Source organism: Dryobates pubescens, chromosome 1 (genome assembly GCF_014839835.1).
Source record: "Dryobates pubescens isolate bDryPub1 chromosome 1, bDryPub1.pri, whole genome shotgun sequence".
Classification (NCBI taxonomy): domain Eukaryota; kingdom Metazoa; phylum Chordata; class Aves; order Piciformes; family Picidae; genus Dryobates; species Dryobates pubescens.
In genome coordinates, this window is record NC_071612.1 from 23061830 (window position 1) to 23085810 (window position 23981).

The 23981-nt window shown below is 49.3% G+C and overlaps 1 protein-coding gene across 2 annotated transcripts in view; it reads left to right on the top strand.

The window, feature by feature from the left end:
- The first annotated feature begins 300 nt into the window (after nucleotides 1-300).
- Nucleotides 301-23981, top strand: part of CHST13 (carbohydrate sulfotransferase 13) — a 35421-nt gene continuing 11740 nt past the window's right edge. The window contains exon 1 of one of the 2 annotated variants that reach the window (XM_054162543.1): nucleotides 301-368. Coding sequence is in view for 1 of the 2 variants with exons in the window: in XM_054162481.1 (XP_054018456.1) it covers nucleotides 2358-2451 (94 nt within the window). In the remaining variant the exon portion in view is untranslated. Of the gene's footprint in view, nucleotides 369-2294; nucleotides 2452-23981 lie in introns of those variants that run through there. The other variant, XM_054162481.1, reaches the window with a different exon arrangement.

Here is a 23981-nt window from a genome sequence, read left to right on the forward strand (position 1 = left end):
ATCAGCTTGTGGGATTGAGAAGATTTCTCAGAGGCATGGAACTAGGCAAAAGCAAAGGCTCGACCTCCCAGCAGCTGGTGCCATTGCCACCCAACAGCTCTTATCGTAATGTACTTCTTCCTCCTTGAAAATATGTCCTTCTGAAAATGGTGTTTCAGCATTGGAGCTGATCATATCTGCAGTTGAGTCCACACAGGAATCCCATGAAATCTTCATGGTGTGCTTCCCTTTCTTGCCCCATGAATCTGAACGGCATGTTCACCTCAGACTGTTGGAAGACCAGCCTTGCATATCTGATGTGATCACAGATGGCCCTGGCCCTGCCCTCCAGCTGTGAAATACAGACAGCAGTCAGCAGGACTCAACAGGTCAGTGTCTGAGTTTCCACTGCGATGATTTACTATATTTTCTTTTAAAAGAATGTCCAACTATGGGTGAAATTTTGTTGCTTCTAATGTTTTTATTTCTCTGCTGAACCCAGGGAAGTTGGGCTAAAGGGGTGATTATTTTCCTCCGCTCCTCTGAGAGCACAGGGCTAGATTTTCCACTGTTTCAGTATGGGGAAATGCAAATAGTGAAAAACTCACAAACTGCCTGAGTGCATCTTCTAGCTCCTGGAAGGAGATTCCCATTGCACAGCCTAGATACACTTTCAGTCTCCGAACCTCCCTCTGCTGCCTTGAAAGGTTCAAGGACAGCAGGACCAAACATCACTTTTGCTGAAGTGGACACTCTGGTTTCTTCTAATGCTGACAAAACCCATAACTCTTTATTCCCCTCTGAGGCTGTTGGAATCTGCCTCAGAAACAAAAATAAAAGGAAGTCTCACTACCCATTACAAGGGTAATGCCAGTTAGTAGATATAAAAATGAATTCACACACACCAGTCCCACTTCCCCACCCAGACTCCATTAGCCTCTTTGGCCCTGGGGTCTCTCAGCTCATCTTTGCATGTAAGGCAGATCCCAGCCCTATGCATGCTCACCAAGGGAGCCAAAATTGCTGCACCACTTGCAGGAGAGAGCAACCTGCATCAGCAGAGCCATTCCAGCCAGCATCCATCGTCTCTCCCCTAGCACCGCCCACCTCGCTGCCCAGTGGCAGGGGTTACAGCCTGTCCTTCTGCACACTGGACAGGCATGGGGCTCAGGAGTTGAGGTTATTCTTTCCAACCAGTTACTGCAGACTTCAGTGTGTCCTTGCAAGCAGATATATTAGGGTCTCAGTTGTCATCTCATATCTATTGCCTGTCTCTACACCGTCCAACAGGGACATTAAACAGCTATGCAATGTCATGGTCATAGCTCAACTTGGCCTGCAAGACACTGCTCAGGTTCTTATTTCATTGCAGCTTTTGTACCTGCAATGATTTCCTTCTCCAGGTTTACGCTGCCCTACAAGAGGGCAGGATGAAGTGTAGCATGTGCACGCACCCAGGCTTTGTCATTCCCGGTGGTGCCAGCTTGCGCTGCCCTCTTAAAGCTAAGTATTCTGAGGATGAAGCTAGAAGCACTGATTGACTGTTGTCATTGGGCACACAGCTCTCAGCCAGGCTTTCTAGTATGGCAAGTGGCCTTTGAGTAGATCTTGAGTGTTTCGCAGCATTGCTGCTATTTCAAAACTGGGGCAAGAGAAGCTCAGAGCTTGTTTTGCCTGCAATTACAGAGCCTGGAGGTTAGAGAACGCGGTAAGAGAGCTTTGTGCTCTTGCTTTCCAAAAACATGCAGAGATTGCTAGAAAATTATGTCCTTCTAGATAACTTTCTTGCTTCAGTTGGCATCAGTCAGAAGCATTATTGCTTTCAGTTAGAGACTGCAGAGGCAGGGGTTTAGCCCGGAAAAAAAAAAGGGGGGGGGAGGAAGGGGAAGAAAAAGTGGGGTATCTTGAGGCCACGAAACTTTGTGATGCTTAGGAAGTAGTGGCTGTGCTGAGAAAAGTCACCAGGAGGAAACTCCGCGCCCGGATAGCATAACTTAACTCCCCCTTCCCTCGGACGAGTTTTGAAGAGGGAAGTCCGCACTCCCGAGAGCAGACCCAGCACTGGGCGAGGAATCCCCCGCACCGCCGCGGCCCCTGCCGCTCCGGGGGGCTGGATGGGGCGATCCGCGCGGCGGCCCGCGGCGGACGAGCGCCGGCGCTGCGGGGCAGCCGGGGGGCGAAGTTCCCCTTCCCGCGGCTGAGTCGCTCCAGTGTCACTTCCTGCCGGCAGCAGCGGGGCGAGGCGAGGCGGCCCCGGCCCCGGCCGCGGGCGCGGAGCGGGGCGGGGCGCGGAGCGGCGCCCAGGGCGGCGCAGGGCCGGCGGGCGCTCGGCGGGCCCTGGCCGCGGGGCGCTGCGCTCCGCCGAGCCGCCGCGGAGGATGCGGCGGAGCCGGGCGCCGCGGCTGGCGCTGGCCGTCTGCCTCGGTTCATTCCTGTTGGTCGTCTTCTACTTCCAGAGCAGCCTCAGCCCAGGTGGGTCCGTCCCGCTCCGCGCCTCGGCCAGCGCTGCCTGCAGCTGGCGGCGGGACCCCGGCAAGCCCCGGCGGTCCGTGGGGCGAGCGTTGGGGGCAGGGTGCTGGCCACTGTGGCCAGCCCTGAGCCGGCTTCTAACATCACTTCGGTGTCATCGGGTGCCGGTCAGGTCCAGAGGGACCGATCCATGCAGGAGTGTAAGTTTTCTTCAGCCCGTGAACTCGCCCGAAGATTGCACGCTTCTCGGCCGAGAGCAGTGAACTTCGCTGTCGTGTTTGCTTGCGACGTGTTACCGACCCACCACCACCGCTTTGCGGTGGAATTCATGTTTCATTTTTAATGGGAGCTTCTTTTGGGTGTCTGTCTCAGTGTCCTTGCCTTCAGTGAAAGCGGGACGAGAAATTGCATAGTTCCCTTGGAGGCTATGCTGGAATCAGGACACACCAGAGGACCTGTTCTGCTCCCCAAGCGCCTATTTCGCACCCACCGTCGCTTAAATTCCTGGGGAATGTGATTGAATTGCTCAAGGGATTTCTTTAATGTGTATTGCTCTTAGAAATGTCTTCCAACTTGGAAACAATTCAGAAGACAAAAAGTTGTGTTCTGGAGGGGTTGTTTATTTATTTCCCTGCCTGCTTTCTGCTTTTTGGGGAAATTAGCCCCTCTTCTTGAGAGACTTTGTTGGGTAATTCCCGTAGTTTTAACAATGTACTGAAGTTGGCTGATTACAGCAGCAATCCATCTGTGGCGCCTTTAAAGTTACATCTTAAAATTCAGACGATTGATTTGACTCAAATGTTGGTGGAATGTTATCAGTCTGGACTAAATGAAATGCAATTTTCCTTTTGTAGGGGCTGCTCCATCACTTTAATGTCTTGTTTTGTTTGGTTTTGTGGTTTTTTTCCCTAAAAAATAATTTTTAAAGGGCTTAACTTGTTGGCTGAATAAGATTGAAAAGGAGCTAGGGTTCGGCAAGCATTTGTTATTTCTAGGAGAGTGTGTGAGGTTTGTCAAATGAAGTTAGTAGTAACAGAGGACCACAATCAGTGCTGTCTTTCTTAGTCATTCTTATTTAAAGAAGGGAGATACGTGTCTTGTTTTACTGTGGGGGCTGTTGAGTAAAAAGTGCAACATTGAATCGGATCTCATCTCCACGGCTCCTAACAGGGGCAGTGGTGTTTTAATGTTGGATTCACTTTCTAGTATTTGCCTGGAAAATGTGGCTCTTTTCAGGACTCTGGTTTTTAAAAGGAGTCTTCTGTTGTGTCTGAGTCAGCAGAACTTTCTGTGCTTACTTCACTTTAATCCCTCGAATGATCTCAGCATGGTTTCACACAGAGTTCCCGTCAGGTCAGAGCAAACCAGGTAATGGTAGTGGTGATGGCATCTCATAAGGAGTTTGGGGGATTTGGGGTTTGGAACACTCCCATTAGAGGTGCTGGCCAGCTGAGGCTTTGGGATATGCAACACTCTTAATCGTCTGCAAATCTGTTTCTTTCGTGGGGGTCAAGTGCAATTCTTGAATGCTCCTGTGATGGGTCTGGGGTAGGGATCCTCCACTGGTGGAAAACAGCAGTGCTGGTCACTCAGTGGAAGCCCATTTGCAAGGGTGGTGGAAAACTCCTTGCAGACTTGCCCCTTAAGGCTCACAAAAGAGGTGAATTAAAGCGATGGTGGTGTTCTCCAAAATCTGGTTATTTTCTAGCTCCAGAGTTGTCTCCCTGGGTCCAGTCTTCATTTTCGTGCTATTTCCTTGCCGTACTGTTTGTCAGTTTACAGTTGTTCCTTTCCTCTTTAGTTGTGAAAACTCACACTAGCAGAGGTAAGGTCATTACCAAATACAGAAAAGCAGCAAGCTAAAAATTGCTTCCTTTTTTGTTTGTGTGTGTCTGTGTGTGTGTGTGTTTTATCTCACGGGAAAGTATCCGGAGGCCAGTCGCTTGAAATTTAGAAGTTACAAGTTACAACAATAGGTAAACAATTTGCAGAGTCAAAAAAATGGCATCTTTAGAATGATGGTTGCCTTGAGGTTATTTGGAGTTCTAGATGCCTGGTGTCATTTGGTTTCTACATAATAATGAAGACAAATGCTAGAAAAAGCAGCAGTGCTATGATTTTCTCCTAGAAGTCAAATCCTTTTCACCGGCTTCAGCAGGCTTCAGCAGGTCACCTTTTCTGGGCCACCCACAGTCCACTCGTGAAAGATGGTGAATTGCTAACAGCACATAGAAGCTGAACCATCCTGCCACCAGGACAAGGGGTACAACAATGGGTAGAAGGATGATGCAACCAGAAACCTTTGAAGTTTGAGGGTGCTAAGGGCTCATTCAGCCCAGCCAGCAGGAATTAACTCCTCTGTTTGCATTTGCCACTTCTAACTCCATCCGGGCAGTTGTCTGCTGGAGCAGTTTGCACTGAGCTCCATGGCTGTGCTGAAATAAGGCTTTCTTGTTCTGCCCTTGGAACACCCACACACCACTGTACACTGAAATAACTGCTCCTAAGTGCTGCCCAGTTGGTTATTTTGGTGCTGGGCTGAATTGCTTGTTCTTCTGTTTGTACTGAGGGCAGTGGTAGAATCTGCCATTGTGCCTCCTGGATACAGAAAGGGGCTTGGGCAGGCTTTCCAACTTCACTGGCACACAGGAGAGGTGAGACAAGCCTTGGTGGTCCCCCAAGAGATCTTGTACATGTGAGTTTGAGTGTGCATTGACTTTCTGTCCCTAATTGCTTTGCTTTGACTTTCCATGCTTCTGGCTGTACCAGTGGCTACGTACGGGGCTGTAGTCCTTATTCTTGGCTGTGGGCTGCATCTGCAGCATATAGACTGTCCACTGCTCCCTTCAGGACAGCAATGTTGGTCTTCAGCTGTCTCACTCCAGACTCACAGACATGTCCAGGGGCAGAATGTCTGCATCATAGGAAGGCATTACAGTGATGCTGAGCACGCTAGTAGGTGGAGTTTACAAAGACAGCCACAGTGTATAGTTGAAGGATTTGACAGGAGCAGACATCTTTCAGCATCTCCAGGTTTCAGCATCTGGACTGATGGTGTGGGCACATATGCTCAGCTCCTGAGGGACCTGATTGTACCTGTGTCAACCTACAGCCATCCAGAAGATCCCACCTGGCCTCAACACGATTGTCATCTGCCTTTTGAACTGATCTTCCTCTGCTGTCTCCTCCAGGGATGTCACATTGTTGGTGTCTATGCTGATTTCTGCACACTGTACATTTTGTATAGAGAAGGTGAAAATAAGCAGTGGGGCTGAGTATTGCTTCATCTGTCTCTGGTCATGGTGTGGCTAGACTGGCACAGAGGTAAATGCTGGAAGCTGCTGATCCTTGTCTACATCAAACCTTTGATCACTGCTGTTTCAGAGGGCCTGCACTGACACTGACTTTAGCAACAGTGGAGATCTGGGGATGACTGTGGTAATACAGGGTGTGGGGTAGAGGGAAGTGAGAACATCTGAAGAAGGTAGAGGGAGGTGAGTGGCAGATGATAAGGCCCTGTGTTCATCTGCATTTGCAGTTCCTGCAGAGCTTTATCAAAAGTGCTGAGGCCACCCCAATGGTGGGTCTTTTGTGGAAACCTTGAGTACCTAATGGTACTGACATCCAGGGAACTAGCAGGTTTCAGGTCACCAGTGATGGGCCAGAGGAATGTGTGCATGAACTTGCAGTCTCCTGAGCAGTTAATAAGCAGCTTCTTCATTCCCAAAGACCTAATTACCTGATGAGAGGTGATTGGATACTACAGGAAGTATTTTATGTAGCCTTCCTCCTTTTAAGGCTTATATCTTCTTTTATTTGAGAAAAAATCCCCTTGACATCTCAGAGGAAGAGGCACCTTTGGAAGTTTGAGGCAAGGCAGGAGGGTGAGGTCATTCAATCCTATCCTAAGAGACCTTTGCAGAAGAGCTTAGCCATTCTGTTCTTGCCCCATCCTTCCCATGTCCAGTCCAGTGACTTCTGCATTCTGGAGGTGACTGGAAGAGACAAAGCAGCTCTTGCACAGAGGCAGCCTACAAGATGGCAGCTGCTCCACTTCCCATTGTTTCTAGTTTGTTCCAGCACTGAATCACCTTCTCCAATAAGAAAAAAGGAAGAAAACTCAAAATGCTGCTTTATTTCTACTCCAGTCAGACTGCAGCATCCAGCTGTTGCTTCTTACATCTTTTTAGCATCGCTTGCTTCACTCTGCTTTCTGCATTCCCAATGTTCTTCCATGACCTGCTACCAGCATGAGTTGTTGGACTTCCACTGCACCTTGTGGGTTAGATGTACTCAGCCTTCAATCTGACTCTTTCACAACAAGAGATGTCAGAACCAGGATCATAGTAGTGCTGAGGTTGTGATACTGCTCCAGAAAGGTTTGCAAGTGAGGAAGTAGCAAGATCCTTCTCTCCATCTGTATCTGCCCTTGTATCAACCAGTTGGATCTACCCTGGGCACTGACAGAGCAAAGCCTCCTCCTGCTACTCCTAAAGTGGAGGTGAGACTCCTAAAGTGGACATACCAGTTCATGCTCGAAGAGGAGGATCGAGGATGTTACAGGAGGATGAGCAGCAAATGCCAAAAGCTATATAACCATGTGTAGCACATATCAGGAGTAGGAAACTGTGCCTCATAATTTTGGTGTGGTTAGCAGCCCTCTGATGTGCCAAGGTCTATCTGCAAGATACTAATTGCCACCACTCTCTGCCAGCTTTGGGATGGTTTCTGTTGCCCAGCATCTCTCAGCACCAGCCAGTCCTGGAGAATCTCTTATTTCCAATCACTACAAGTCTGTCTCCATCCTCATGCCTGAAGATCTTTCCCTTCAGAGCGGGGCAAATTGTTACAGAGTGAAAGAGATTACAGAGTTTGTAAATGAATTGACTGAGGTCCTGCAAAGCCCTAGTTCCTGATCCCAGAGATTCTTTTTCAGAACAGGGAAGAGACTTCAGTTCCTCCCAATTGTTTAAAGCTATTTTCAGGCTGAAATTCAAGCACTGCCTTGGGACATGAGCACTGTTCAGCCAGATGAAGGCTTTCTGAGACCGGGTCATGTTTGCAGGTGGCTGACACATGTCCTCAGCCTTCCAGATAATGAGGGCTAAGCTGCCTTCACCCTGATTAATGCTGCAAGCATGGGCAAGGATGTGAAATTTAAGATGCCCTCTGAGATGGTGTTGATTTTTTCTGTTTTGTTTTGTTTGCTTTTGTCATGGAGCAGTTTTGCCCAGCTCAGATTTCTGGTTGTGGCACTGTGACACCCAGGAGGCCATTGCTGCCCTTCAAGGAACCAGTGCTCAAAGTACAGAGACATTTGCCAGCTGAGACATTGGGCAGCATGGGCTGAAAAGCCCTCAGATCTGCTGTGATGGAAGAAGACATGAAATGCTGTAGCTGTGACCTGTTGTGGTAGAAAAATATGCCCAGTCCAATGCTGAGAGCAGGGCAGTAATAAAGCCCATCTGCTCCTGAGGGCTAGGCTTTTCATGCGGAATGCTTTCTCTACTCCTTCTTGGCTTTCTATGGTTTCCTGAGAATCTCTGCTATGTGTGAGAGGTTTGGGAGGGGGAAGGAGGGGACTTAGCACAGTGGAAGTTAACTCTGTGCCTGCAGGAGAGGTTCATGTCTTGGTGGCTTTGCCAGGTAGGTCCAGTCTTTGCTGGCCCCACATCTCTCTGACCTCCCAACCTGGCTGTTTCTCTCTGCAGGTATGTTGTACCTGCACCATCTGTTTTGTCACAGCACCCAAAGCTCCAGCATCCAGCTGCCAGAACACCTGGGAGCAGCAGAACCTTTGCCAGTGTTGGTGCAGGAAAGACCTGCTGGTTTTCATCAGTCAGGTTGAAGGTGTCTGGAAGATCAGTGCTCACACAGTGCTTGGGGCATTCCTGGGGGTACTGGGCTCTAGTGTGTGCTGGATCTTCTTTCTTGGTCCTTGCTTCCCACAACCATCTGAATGGAGAACAAGACAAACCTTCCATCTCAATCCCAGTGCAAACACAGCTGTCCCTGGACTGTCAGAACCCAAGAAACTACAAAGGCATTAGGTGCTGAGTACCCAAAGAGGAGCTTAACTCCTCAAATACTTCTGTGGGGCCAAGGCTGGGGGATGTTTCACATCAGGCTTTGAGGCATAGCTGGGCAAATGCCCAAAACTTTTCTTGTTAAAAAGCAGTTGAAGATTATTAGTAGACTGAGAAGGAAGGAACATCTCACTGAGTGGCTCTGGTGATCTGAAAGGTGTGGGATACACATCACCATGCCTAGGTCCTGCCTTTGCTGCATGGCTTGAACTGATGCTGAGAGCTAGCACAAAGGGAGCACCCTAAGAGCTAGGTATTTGGTTGGTTTTTTTATCCAGTAAAAACATTATTGCGTTGGAAGGAGTGACTGGTGTCAGTGGAGAGCTGAAAGCTGTGTTCTCAGCCTCTGCTGTCCAGTTCAGACAAATCTGCTCTCTCCTATACATGTATCTGCACCTGTGGAGCTTGCACTGCTGGAAACTGGGACACCCTGTCTCTGTCTCTCTCATGTCAGGATCTGCAGCTTTGGGACAGGTCTATGTTCAACTACAATCCCTCTGTGATTTCCCCCTGGATCTTTTAATTTTTCCCTTCTTCAACTAGCTCCCCTTGGCAGTAAAATCCTTCTGGCAGGGCTGGATGCTGGGTGTTATTCCTAAATGCACATTACACATGCTGCTGCCCTATGCAGATGTCCCCTTTCTATGATGCTCATAACCACAGGCCAAAATCTTTGCTTCATGGCTGTCAATGGTTTACTGTGGCTAGGCCAGATTTTGCTCTGTTTCAGGTTTGCACCCCATGTAATTACAGTGACTTATCCAGTAGACTAAGCTAAATACATAAGCTAAATAGAGTAGAGGAGAGGTTAATTTCAGAGTAGAGTTCAACCCCCAAGTATCTCTTCTGCAGCCTGGACTCACTCCATTCTCCCATTTTTCAATTACCTGTGTCTTCAACTTGGAAGCCAAAATCTCAGTCTCAAGTCAAAGCTCTACAAATGGGCAAAGGTGGGAGGAGTAGCTCTGTAGGCTCAGGAGTTGTGTGTCCACTGCTCAAGATAAACTCCTCTTTCTTCATGTCCTTCATGGGAGGTCACCCATCATAGGAGGTAGCACCAGGACATGGGCTCGATTCTATTTCCCTTATAATTTTAATGAACTAGAGAGCAAAGACAGTGCTTTGTTTATTGTGTTGGAAGGAGAGCTTGACACTCTGAGGGAACACACAGCATGCATGAGAACAGGGAAGGGGAGCCAAAGGACATGGTGTGAGAAGTGGCTTTGTGCAGCTTGGGTTCGCTGTGGAAGTGATACCCAATATTGCCACTGCAAGCCTCGTGCTGTTAGGAGCTGTGGCATGCTGGGAGCTCAACAAATGGGCTGCAGCAGCTTCAGCCAGGCACTGGGATGTCTGCAGACTTTGCAGCAGGCAGCATAGCTGGTTTCAGCAGCCACCAGTGCCTTGACTCTGCATGGAGCCAAGCAAGGCAAAGAGACCTGGTATTGACATGAACCTGCAGTGGCTTATTCCTCAGCTGCTGCTGCACCATTTAACAGCCCCTAGATTCCTGCTTGCCTCTTGCTGGGCTGAATCTGTCAGAGTACAGAAGTGCCCTGAAGCGTGCTTTCAGTCTGCAGACAAGACAGTGATTGCAAAAAGCAAACACACCCAACTGCCCCATGCACACATGCGCCCCTGCAGTTGGCAAATACATCTCAGCATCAGTCCCAGGCATTGCTGTGATTCACTCTGAGCAGCTGCCTGATAAATGGCCTTTCATTAGGAAAAGTTGGTGAATGGCTGCATGAGAGCACTGTGTGGGATCTGGACCACAGCCATGCCATCAGAGATCCATCTGGAACCTAGTGCTGTCGCGCTGACCCACCCAGCATGTTGTAACCTGTGGATTTGAGGACATCTTTATGCTGGCTTGCTGGTGGACAGGTTAGTGTGAGGAGATAAAAGCTCTCCTCCAATATTTCTTTGGAATGCCATCAAGCAGGTTTCATATTTCCCAGGCCCTTTGCAGCAGCCCTTATTGGGGTGGCTGAAGTCAATATGCTTCTTGAAGATTTCTGCCTCATAACCCTTTCAGCTCCCACTTTTGAAGGCTCAGAAGCAAAGATCTGCAAAAGCCTGAATTTTGTTTCTAGATAAACTAGATCTTCCTTGCCTCTGAGAAGGAATTAAAAATCTGTTCAACTTGTGCAAATCCTTTTCCTCTAGCTTGCGGGGATGGCACTGAGCAGGTTTAGCTTTGGGCACGGAGGTGGCCATCCTTGAGTCAGCCAGTGGGGAATTCCTACAGCCAGGCAGAGGAGCAGAGTGCCCCTGAGCTCTTAATATTTGGATGAGCTTTGATTTGATAAAACAGTTGTAAATTTATTGGCAGGCAAACTGATGGAAATTCCTCTGGGAAGAGCTGGGAATTGGTCTTTTCTGGGAGAAGAAAGCAGATTTTGTTCCTGCTGGTTAGTATTGCAGTACCTCTGACCCCCCTGGTTTCACCAGCTCCCTCCGCAGCCGAGTCGGCTTGGCACCATCTACCCATACAGGAAAGCCTGGCCACATAGCCCACATCCTTTGGCAGCTCTGTGCTGACATGAAAATCAGAATGTGGATCAAAAATACTATTAATTCTCATGGAGGATGAGAGTGAATGTGGATTCTGCCAACTTTAGCTGTCCCAGTTGCATACACCTCCCTGTGCAGACTTCGGAGGGTCCTTCCCAGGGCAGTGATGACCATGGACAGCCCAGCCTGGCTCCTTCAAGCCCTGTTTGCCTCTGTCTCAGTTAGTATGTCCTGCTTTCCCTCCTCCTTATCAATGACCATCCTTAATGCATTGGAGCAGTCAAAGATAAATGCATCCAGTGTTCCCAGTGGTGCTGCCTGATGGCCCTCAGTGAACCCTTGTGGCAGTGTGTCACAGTGTGAAACTGTTTCCACAGCTGGTAGAAGCTGCAAACCACACTGCCTCAGATCCAAGTCTGCTGTCATGCTCAGATGAGTCTGTTACGTGTAAACAAACTGTGTCTGAGCACAGATGCTGAGACTTGCTGTGCTGAGGAAGCTCCTGATGCTGGTGAGACCTTGCTTTTTCATAATGAGACTTAATTGTCATAGGCTCCCCCAGAGCATTATCTGTCTGGACTTGAAGTTACTTTTTCCCCAGAAAGGCTCCTCAGAAGGTGGCACTGTCTCCACAGTGGCAGGTCAGCAAGCCTCTAGCCTGGGCACAGCAGATGGGTAGCTGCTGACAGCTCAAGCCATGATGTGTGTGAGGGTATGTGCCATTGAACATCTTGGGCCTGGGCAGCTGCATGTCATGGCCTGTGGGTTTCTTCCTATCCCTTGTCACCGCTGTGGTGTGGAGTGATGCTGGGGCCATGAGTCATGACAGCTTGTCACAGCTTATTTTTCTCTTGCTAAATGCCACTTGATTAATAGCCCTCCATGTGCTGGCTGCTCTCCCAGCCCTTCTGGGGAAGAAGCAAGAGCTGTGGGTTTGAGCCATCCCTGTGAATGGTCTCTCCAGGAGCACTACTCTGCCTGTGGATTTGCGGCCTCACTGTTAACAAGAAACCTGATCCACGCCTCCTCTCTGGCCAGATGTTGCTTCATTGCCCTGTGGTGTGAATTCCTGACCTTGCAGGAACACAGGTAATATTGACATGTGGTTCAAAGGTGGTGTTTATTTGGAGCTGACCGGTGTGGCTGTCTCTGGTGCTGGCACCCCCTGTTCCAGAGGGCTTCCTTCAAGGCAAGAACCTGGGAAATTAGCACAAACTAATTGGAGGTCAGGAACTCCTCAATAATTGCCTGTCCCCAAGTGTATTTGGATGCCCTGCAAGCATGCAGCTCTGCCCCACTCCCCTGGCAGTGGAGAGTGTCTCTGCACCATCGTCTTTCTCCATGGCATGGGAAGATGATGAGTTCAATCCTGCGCATGTCTGCAGAGCCAGAATGTTCCTTCTGTATAGGGTGCAGGGGCACCATATTCACAGCTAGGTCTTTTCCAAGTTTACTTCTAGTAGTATTGGAAAGATTAATTTCTCTGCACTGCAACACGATCAGCAGACAGAAAAATTGAGACTCAAACAAGGTTGACTTGATGCTGGTGGAGTTTTGCTTTGTCTGCCCATCAACAGCCACTGCTGGGTGGGTATAGGTGCAAGACTCCTGGTTCCCTTCTTTCTGAGGTCTCCATTAGACCTTGCTCATTCCACATAAAAAGCAGAGAGGTATCTTCAGAGCAGCTGTTGCTATCACCTGTTCTCAAGGCTTTCCAGCAATGGGGAAATGAATCCAACAACTGCTCAGACAAGTTGCTGCCAGTGATGTTGGATCTCTGTATTGCAATGACACTGGAGATGTTGGTAAACATTCTGGCTGAGCTGACAGGGCTCTTTGGTGGCCTCAGTCTGTACTCACTACTAAATGCAGCAGAAGTGTGTGGTGAGAAGTTGTGTGCCCAAGATGGTTCTCCCTATCCTCGAGCAAGCTTCAGTTAGCTCCTGTCCTCTGCAAGCTCATACATCTCTTCAGCACACTGTAAAGCCTCTTGCTCTGTATCTGGTCACAGTGAGTCTCGCAGGTTAATGATCTGCTGTCATCTAGAAAGGCAGGACACAGACCCTCAGCCGCCTCCACTGAGAGCAGAGGGCTGAGAGCCATGGAGCGAAGGAGGGAGTGGCTATGTTGGGAAGGGTTTGCTGAGTGTGCATTTTTTCAAGATCTTCTTGTTAAGGCTTTCATCAATTCCAGATGCACAAAACTGACAAGAAGGCTTGAAAATATTCAGCAGGCACATCACTGAGCCATGCTGCCTTAGAGAAACTTTTCTTCCTCATGCACAGGTAGCCTCTGTGCAGGCACTGACAGCACCTGCCTGAACCAGACCTCACTGTGGGCAGGTTTTGAGCAAGTCCAACCTGGTCCCTTGGCACTCTGGCCTGATGTGGCCCCAGCAGCTGAGCAGAAGGCAGCAGGCTGGTGCAGGTGGGCTCTTGTCTTGGTAGATCCATGTTGCTGGCTGAGCCCAAGAGCTTTCTGCAGCTGTGGCTTGCCTAAGCCTGCCCTGGTGATGGAAGCGCGTGGGGGTATGGACACAGCAGGGTGTGCAAGGGAGAGATGGGTCTTTGCTGCAGCCTCCCCAGCTGAAAATCAGCCCCTGTGCATCCTGGCAGGGATCTCTGCCATGGCACTGCCAGCACAAGCTCTTCTGCTGCAATTCCTGTAGAGCAGCAGACTGGAAAGGAGGAGCTTATTGACAAGGAATGGAAACGCTGGCAGTTCAGACCAGCATTATATATGCAAGCAGCCAACTGGGGCCAGGAGAGTGACAGGCATAATGGGGAAGAGAAATTGCTCTTGGAAAGCTTCTAGCTTGGCTTACAGGAGGAATTAACCATTTGTAAACAGAAGGTTGCATGGTACTTCTGCACAGATATTTTATTTGCTCACAGAGGCCATATTCCTGAGGATACTGTCAATTTTCTGTTTCCTGTGAAGATCTTAATCACAACCCTTGTGACAGCAGAGAGTTAGGCCTGGTGCCCTAGCAAAGTACTGACCCCCCAGCTCTATTGCCTGTGATCCTTCTATTAAACCTTCCTGACACCTGCCTCAGGCTGGTACCAGGTGACCTGAGCCTTCTGCCACCAAGGAGACATGAGGGTTTGGGAAGAACCAGTGAATGGGACAGAGTGCCCAGATGCAGCTGATACTGGCTCTGTTCCTGCTCTGATCCCTGCAGATGATGCTCTGGCATTTGGCAGGTTGTTTGAAACAGCTGGATTCTTTCTTTACCTCTCTGCATGATTTATTGTGAGCTAATCCTATAGCTGTCACCATTTTCCATCACTTGATTAGAGTTTCCCTGGCTGATCCTTGACTCAAGTTGACTAAATTGGAATAAGAAAACTGTCCCTGAAAAACAGAGACTGAGCAAACCCTGTCTCTGGGGAGGAGAAAGCCATACAGTCAAGGGCCAGCTGTGCCATACCCTGTGCTTGGGTAGATCTGATGACACTGTCACGGTCCAAGAGGTGCCATCAGTGAGAAATGAAGAAAAATTGCCTTCTGAAACATAAAGTAAGCTGTATGAGAAAACAGGAACCAAGAGAGAAAAGAGCTTTCATGAGGCTACAGAAAACAAGGAGCTTCCGTGTGTAATTTTACTGCTTTCCTAATGGCAATGGCAGCAATTTCTTCCTAAGTAAACCTCCCAGGATCTTGAGCATCAGGAGGTATGCTCAAATGATTTTAAAACATGTCCAGCAATCAGATCTCTGAATCACAGTTGCTTCTGGAACTAGCAATTGTACTGGCTTGGGTACAGCCAACACTCCCTAAACAGGAATCATCTGGCTGAAAACTGGACAGACCAGGGATTTCAGGTTTCAGGAGTCTTTTCCAGGCAGTTGTTAGAGGCTGCACAGTCTCCTGTTAGGGAGGAGAAAACAAACAAACAAAAACAAAGGCAAACAATAAATGTAGAAAGGTAATTGTTTTCCAGCTCAGGGTGTGTGGCATGCAGTAGAAATCTAAACTCACGCAGGCTGTTTGGACCCAATCTCATGTCAGGAATTTAATGTTCTTTTTGTAGCAGGTCAAAAAAAGACATACATCTGATGACACCCCCCTCAAACCTCTCGGCTACCTTTGTGGCTGCTGTCTGAGCAGTTGTGTACAGCATACAGAAAGACAAAATTGGCTGCAAACCCATTAATGCTAAGCTGTCTCCCAGCTCCAGCGTTAACTGCAGAGTGCTGAGTCTGCAGTGCAAATAGGAATCTCTGTGGGCTGGGTTTGTCATCCAGGCACGAGAAGCAAAATGTACACACGAGTCCATTGTCTCTATTGACACACAAGTGCTCCAGCAGCCTGCTGGGACATGCCCCTCCAAAGGGCACTGGCGGGGGGGTGCGTGCAAGGTCACGCTAGCTTTGTGGCGTCTGGGAGGGCTTCCATGCCGTGGATGGTGAAAAGTCATCACCGTGCCTTCCAGGTCCTGCTAAATCTGTAAGAGGATTAATAGAAGTGGACAGTGGAGATTACATTGTCAGCAGTGCTTGCCATGTTTCTTTGGAGCCCTTTCAGCAGAGACAACTCTTTTTTTCAGTGACTTGGAGAGAAATCCACATAGCTCTGAATGTTGGGCTGCTGCTGCCCTCCTCCCATCCCACATCCCACATGGTGTTGAATGGGGCAAGCAGGCTGTGGTGCAGCAGTAGTAGATCTTTCCCAGTGTCCTGTTTCCAGCTGTGATCTGTGCAAAAGGCACAGGAGACCCTGAGGAGTGAGAATGAAGAAGCTGTCTGTTGAAGAGAGATTTTCTGGACTCTTTCTGTGGAGGACAGGGTGGTGGTGTGAAATAGGTCTTATTGCCACATTTCTATAGTAATGGCAGTGCCAGCCTCATGTGTGACCTGCCAGAAGGCCCTCCTCAGGTGTGATTCTTGGTTAGGATCTTGGTTGGGACACATTTGAGCTAGAAGATAGCAAAAAGTCAGTGCCAAGGGGGAGACTGAGTGCCAGTCAGGAGACTGATTGGGAAGAGGGTCAGGTCAGCTGCAAGGATGCTGCCTCTGTCTTGCTGGCTGTTAAGGAGGTGTCTGCCATTGCTCCTTGGCACAGTGACACTGCCTCCCCAACAAAGGTTGCCACAGCATTTGAGAGGCTGAACTGAGGTATTTTCCTATGAAAGTCAATGTGTCTGTGTTGAGCTGGAGCCAGATGGATAAACCTAAAGTCTGGTGGCACTTAGTGCTGGTGGCACTTTGCACTGGAGGCCAATGCCCCATACTTGCTGTCTGCAGGTTTATGGCATCTGGTGTGAGCCAGTGAGCACGGAAGTGTTTATGGGTAGGTGGCAGTCATGAAGAAGGGACATTGCAGCCCCACACTGAGGAAGCAGGAAGCATCCATCTGCCTTTTGCCAGCAGGTGAAAATCCTTATTATGCCTGGGGCTTTTTGGCTGTCTGTACAGCTGTCTGCCATTAGATTTCTCTGCATGCCAGCCCTGTGCTAGGAGTAATTTGCACTTTGTGGGTGTTAAAAGTGTCTCAATGTCAGGCAGAGAGGTGATGCAGCTCTGCTGCCACTCCATCCCTTGATACCACATGCCAGAGGCATGCCAGAGCCCTGGGCACAGGGTACTGCGCAACAGATGCCTATGTACAGACGTTAGGGATCTCATGCTTAGGTGGAGACAGGTGTGCCCAGTTTTTTTGGTTCCACTTCACTTCCCTAAGGCTGTGCATTTCCACCCCTACACATTCAGCACAACCACTGCTGCTGCAGACTTAGACATTCCCTGTCTGGCTGGAACGAGAGCAGGACATTTACTCACCCTTTGGTGTGACTCGTCCCATCCATCACTTTCCATAGGATCTTCGTTCACACCCTGAATTAGTATTTCCTGGAGGCATCACGCCCTCTTGTCCCTCTCTTGCCCATGCACCACTGCCTTCCAGCCAGCTGGGCACATCCCCAGAAGAGTGAATGACTTTTCCTGTTAAAGGCCATGTGTTCTGTCAAATTATCCCATGTAAAACAGTGACTCATTGTCCCCTTTAGAGTGTGTTCCTTGGCTTGAGGGAGACTGGCATTAGTGCCAGGGAGCCTGGCTGCTCTTGCCATCCAGTTATGCCACACAGCTCTGGGACTCTCAAGAAGCTGCAAGGTGGGGATTGCTGCAAACAAGGGTGTTATTTTTAAGGGGTGACACCTCTTTTCATCTCCTTCCTAGAGGAAGTAATTTTGGACATTGAAGAGAGCCCGTGGACACTGTGCTGAGGGGATCCCAAATACCTTCAGATCTCTGTGTATGTAGGAACTCTGTGGTGTGGAGAGGGGACAGTAGCCATGAAGAATGTTGTGTGCACTTGATGGAAAGAGGTTGGAAAATATTCATTCTCCTGTTATCTATACTTATCATAGAGTCAATAAGGTTGGAAAAGACCTGAGAGATCATCAAATCCAAGCTATCACCCAAGACCTCATGACTAACTAAACCATGGCTTCAAGTGCCACATCCAATCCCCTACTGAACACCTCCAGGGATGGTGACTCCACCACCTCCCTGGGCAGCACATTCCAATGGCTAACGACTCTCTCAGTGAAGAACTTTCTCCTCACCTCCAGCCTAAACTTTCCCTGGTGCAGCTTGAGACTGTGTCCTCTTGTTCTGGTGCTGGTTGCCTGGGAGAGCAGACCAACACCCACATGTCTACAACCTCCCTTCAGGTAGTTGTAGACAGCAATAAGGTCTCCCCTGAGCCTCCTCTTCTCCAGGTTTAAACAACCTCAGCTCCCTTAGCCTCTCCTCATAGGTACAGATAGACCTCCTCAGAGATGGAAAGTGTCATCTCAGGTCACTGACTGCAGTACCTCTTCTGAGGAATGTGGCTGGGAAGGAGGTACCAGGAGTGCTTCATCAGCAGGGCTGCAAATGAGTGCCAGGGATGGGGTGGTCCATCACCCTTTATGAACCATCTGTAGCTGCTTGGATTTGACCTTAAGTAGCTTCACAGAAAGCCAAGTGTCAGTTGTGGAAAAGGAGTAAATTTCCACGGGAGGAACCTCAGTGTGATAGGGGTTGGTAGCTGCCCTTCCATCAGCTCCACAGGAATGTGACATATGTTAGCCAGTTAACTAGAGAAAGAGAGTGGCCCATTTTGCAGCCTTCATCTCTCTCTTCTGCACCACTCCTTCTTCTTGCCCTGAAGTACTTTATCACAGCACCTAAAACATCCCTTCTGGGTGACACTAGTGCCTGTAGGGCAGCAAACCCACCTTTGACTGTATCCAAATATGTTTGTGTTCATTCAGTCACCATCCCTGGAGGTGTTCAAAAGGGGACTGGATGTGGCAATTAGTGCCATGGTTTAGTAGTCATGAGGTCTTGGGTGACAGGTTGGACTTGATGATCTTTGAGGTCTTTTCCAACCTTATTGATTCTGTGATGGGAGAGAAGATTTGGCTTTTGCTGCTGCAGCTCCTTGTGCTTGTTGTATGTGGGCTGTTCTCTATGCAAACCTCCTTATGTGCACGTCCTGTCTTGCCCTGCTCAGATTTGCCTTCAAGCTGCTTTTATTTGTGGTTTTTCCCTTGGCTTTGTGGGTAACCTCCTCGCAATGCATCTCTGTTTAGGCCTCTCAGTGCTGGGAGGTAAGGGGGTTAATTATTTGGTTTGGCTCTTTCAAAAGGACTGGTTGGGGGGATGGTAGGAAATGTATAGCAGTGGAAAAAAAGAGCCTGAGCTAAGCTTTCAAGCACCCTCGTGCTGCTGGGACTCGGTTCTGTTTGATCCAGCCAAGTTCAAGACATTCAGTTGGTTTAATTCCTGCTGAACAAACCAGCATTAAGTCAGCACCACATGAACCACGGACTGGAGTGTTTTGATGGCTTCCCTTCTCATGGGGAGCAGTCCCAGCAAGCTGGGCTGTCAGTAACAGGCTACCTCAGGGCATCATCTTCATATGGCTGATTCAGCAGGACCTCTCAACGAGGGTATGTTGCACGACCTGAGCCAAAAAATGTCAAGTGACCTGCTCCTCAGCCCCAAAGTGACCAGGTACATGTTTTCCTGCCCACTCTGTCACCGTGGGGAAGTGCCTCATACAGACTCAGCAGCAGTCTCGTTGTGGTGAGAGAAGTTAAACTCCCTTTGTTAAGCCTGCCAATGGCACATAAGCGTCAGGCTTGTGTGTGTTTTACTTCCCATCCCTGCAAGAGCAGACATAGTGTGATTGTCCATGCTCATGGGGGGGTGTGACAGCAGTGACAGATGCCAAGCTGCTGCATTGCTTCTTGCAAGAGATGGTTCTGGCTTTGCCACGTGGGATGGTGGCTGTGTGTGGAAATAGAGTTGTGTGGCCCAGAACCAAAGCTAGGTGGAGGCAGTTTTGTGAATGTGAGAGTTAGGACGCAGCACTGGTGAGAGAAGACTCTTACCCTAGTGGCTTCAGAGGGGCAGTTGAGCTTCCAGGTCCTGTACCAGTGCCTGAGGGTTGTGACTTGGCTGGTGACACAGGGGAATGCCATTAAATCACATGGTAGTTTTGCAGGGGACAGGGATGTGCCTGTCTGCTGACCTCCTCAAGGAAGCAGGGCCACAACAGTGATGCTAATCTTGCCCTTCTGATATGTGACATTAGCCTGGCTGGGTTATCTGAGAAGGGCTTCCTCCAGGACCCTTGCAGGGGTACAACTCACTACAGACCCTGGGCTCCCCTTGGGGTCCCACTGTCCCTTCTTCCAGTAAGAGGTGTACACAATCAGGGTGTTAATTGGGTCCTGGTGCAAATGCATGGGCACCCTGTGCAGTGCTTTCAGCTGTCCCTAGCTAGTCAGCTCAGCAGCATCCTGCCCCTTAGCCCTGCTGTAATGTCTGAAAATGCTCTGGAGCAATCAAGCAGAACAAGGGGAAGTTTAGGCTTGAGGTGAGGAGAAAGTTCTTAACAGAAAGAGTAATTGGCCATTAGAATGTGCTGCCCAGGGAGGTGGTGGAGTCACTGTCCCTGGAGGTGTTCAAGAGGGGATTGAACGTGGCACTTGAAGCCATGGTTTAGTTGCCATGAGGTGTTAGGTATTAGGTTGGACTTGATGATCTCTCAGGTCTTTTCCATCCTGGTTGATTCTATGATTCTATCCTGCTGCTCCTCAGGATGCTCTGAGCTGTGACTGCTGCAGGTAGTGGGAGGGGAGCTGGTGAGGGGAAGTCTGATGGAAAATGGAGGATTGTTCCCTTTCCATAACCAGTGAGCTGATACAGACGTTCCTGACAGGCTCTGTACTGCCTCCACCTCAGCGGAGAGAGATGCTGAGCCACTGGGCTCCACCATGGCTTGGCCACAGAGCAGCAAGAAGCTCCTGGAACAGGCCATGTTATGTCCTGCCAGCTCCTACAGCAGCAGGAGAATTGTTGGAGGCCACCAGCAGTGGAGCTGCCTGAGACTACACTGCATGGGGCTGCCTTAGGTGGCAATCTCTTGCATGTAAGTCCACCTAACCTCCTGCACAGGAGAGTCACTTACTGGTCACCTGCTGGTGAGAAAAAATGATCACCTGTGTTTCTTCCAAGCCTCTGCAAGAGGACCTTGTCATGAGGCAGAACAGGTTGAACAAGCCATATCTGGGAAGAAAGTCACCACGCAATGAGAAGTAAAGATGTGAGGGGGCACAGGAGCATTTCCCAAGCTACAAGGATGTTAGCCTGGAACAAGAAATGTTTGTTTGTATTGTAAATATTAGAGTTACAGGGTTCTGCAAGTTCATGTCAGCTCATCTCCATCACTCCTCCTGCTCACCCCTTGCTGGCACAGCTCCAGGATGATCAAAAGAGGTCAAATGCAATCTTCACTCCAAAGGGATCTGTTAGCTGCCATGTGGAAGCTCTGCAAGGTGGGAACTCAGAGGTTAGTATCTGAGCTCTCCCCTTTCTCCATAGTGCCACTGCTTGGGGAGCAGTGCTGTGCGTGGGAGAGGCCTGGGGGAAAGATCAGAAGGCACCTCTTCTGGTTGTTCTCTCTAGGGCTGGTTACTTTTTTGCCATTGCCTGTGCACATCTGAATATTGCTGTTCACCTTGAAATGCTTTGTCTCCCCAAAATGTTCAGTCCCTTGTGTCCTCTGCTGCCAATTTCACCTGCCAGAACGGGACATGGATGCTGCCTGCTACCTCTGAGTTTGCCTAAGGGGCACAATCTCCTACTGCTAGAGCAAAAACAAAATGCAGAAATACCCATCAGCTGCCTGGGGGACAAAGCTCAGCTCTGGAAATGTAGGAAAACGCTTGCTCTGCTATTTGAGAGAGCTCCTTCCAGATCATCCCAGCCTGGGTAGCTCCTGTAGGCCCTCGGCAGAGGTCTGGAGGCTGCCAGGTAAGTCTGAAATGTCTTGCACATGCCCTGGTTCTCATGCCGACCTCCTGCATGTCCAGAAAGACAATGGTTGGGGCTACACTGGAGAACAAGCTCTTGCTTGAGGTCTTTGTATGCAGTCATTGTTTTACTGTTTTGCTTTGGGAGGCAGAATGGAACTTGTCATTGCCTGAGGATTCAGGGATCTGGGTTCTTAGCTGTGATTGATGCTCTTGGCTCTCCCCCAGCGAGAGATACAGCTCCCATGTTTGCAGTGCCATGCTCCTGGCATCCTCAGCCAGGTCTCTGGCATTTGCAATCATAGACTCATAGAATCATAAAATCAATAAGGTTGGAAAAGACCTCAAAGATCATCAAGTCCAACCTGTCACCCAAGACCTCATGACTACTAAACCATGGCACCAAGTGCTATGTCCAGTCCCCTCTTGAACACCTCCAGGGATGGTGACTCCACCACCTCCCTGATCTCCCACACTAGGAGGCCTCAAATAGTCTTCTCTGCATCCAGAGTGTTTAGGACATTTCCTTTTCCCCTGTGAGCTGTGGGAATACATGTCTTCCCAGTGGTGCCACAAGATGGTGAGAGACAAAGTCCTACCTAGTCCTCTGGAGGTTGCTGCCAGTGTGGCACAGCAGTGTGACAGAGCACAAGGGCTGCTGTCAGTGCAGCACATCTCAGAACAGCAGATCAAACAGGTGCTGCTGGCTGAGAGGTGGCAAGTGCCCTGCAAGATGCTATGTCTTGCTACGCTCTGGCATTGTGTTCAGCCCTTTCATGTGGCCTCACAGTAGCTATGTCTCCCCCTCCCCACAGCACCATTGCATGTGGAAGGTCAGCAGCCTGGGCAGAGAAGATGCTCAAGCAGATCGGAGTGTTTTCAGGTGATCCAGTAAGCTGCTGAACCGGTTCTGAGTGCAAACACCTGGCTGAAGCCCAGTCAGTTACAGCTCCTGCTTGTCATTTCACGTGCATCTCCCCAGCAGAGGTGGTTGTGTCTGAATTCACAAAGCTGAAGGATGAATTTATGCAAACCAAGCACATGGCTCTGTTAGATTTCTTTTCCTTTCTTCTCTAAGATTTTAATTCAGCCTCTGTTGTCTATATCCCTGGCTTGTTGGGTGCAGTAAAAACCGAGAAGGCTCAGGAACTTAAGTAGATTAGATTGCCTCTTTGCTGAAGCCAAACATTTGTGTTCCCTAATCAAAACCTTCCAGTAAGAATAAGGAAAAGATTTTGGGTTTAATTTCTAGAGGTGCTCCCTTAGCTCTGAAGCCCCTGTACTCAGCCCTGGTTAGGCCACACCTTGAGTACTGTGCCCAGTTCTGGGCCCCTCAATTTAAGAAGGACATTGAGACTCTTGAACGTGTCCAGAGAAGGGCAACGAGGCTGGGGAGAGGCCATGAGCACAAGCCCTATGAGGAGAGGCTGAGTGAGCTGGGGTTGTTTAGCCTGGAGATGAGGAGGCTCAGAGGAGACCTTATTGCTGTCTACAACTACCTGAAGGGAGGTTGTAGACAGGTGGGGGTTGGTCTCTTCTCCCAGGCAAGGAGCACCAGAACAAGAGGACACAGGCTCAAGCTGTGCCAGGGGAACCTTAGGCTTGAGGAGCGGAGAAAGTTCTTCCCAGAAACAGAAATTGGCCATTGGAATGTGCTGTCCAGGGAGGTGGTGGAGTCACCATCCCTGGAGGTGTTCAAGAGGGGATTGGATGTGGCACTTGAAGCCATGGTTTAGTTAGTCATGAGGTCTTGGGTGACAGGTTGGACTTGATGATCTTTGAGGTCTCTTCCAACCTTGGTGATTCTATGATTCTGTGAGTCTATGAATGCCAGAATTGCTACACTTTCACAGCTGAATGCAACATGCAAGAAAGCATGTCAGCTCCATCACAGAGAAGTCACTACCTGCAGCAGTGTTAAGCCACAGAATCTGGAGTTACTTGTGGGACTTCGAGTTCCCACATCACCTTTGTTTTGGAAAGTATCTGTCTTTGAAAAAAACACACCAAACCAACAGTCAACCCTTGTGCTATAGTGGAAATGAAGCAAATGTTTTCTCCACCAGCACCAGCCCAAGAATAAAAGCTTCCTAGAGTTAAACTGCTTCCTTGAGACCAGCACTGTTTAACCCAATAGCTCTGATCCTTCCAAGCAGGGCTGCTCTTCATGAGGACCACTGGCCATTGCCCAAGGGTTTGGCTGCTGCTTCCATGTGTCATTTTCACACATCCTCACACAGACAAGGTATCCAGTCACCAACCAAGGTGCATCTCCCAAACTTTGCTGTCAAACCAGGAGGGAAAACTGAGCTCAGACTGCAGGAACTGTCTGGATCTCTCACTGCTGCTGTCAAGCTCTATTTTCTTCTTCTCTCTCATCTCTCTTTTTTCCCCTCTTGGATGTTAAACTTTAAACCAGACAGATTCAGCAGGCAGTGGCCACAGCTAGGCTTTGGCTTTGAATAGCACAGTCTCAATATCCCCTCTTAAATTAGATGGCAGAATCCTTCTCCTGTCTCTTGAGTGCAGTTATTTTAGCAGCAAGGAGCCTGTCTTCATGGAGCAGGGCTGTGTTTCTGCAGGCAAGGATGAGTGAGCTATCACTGGTGCCCCTG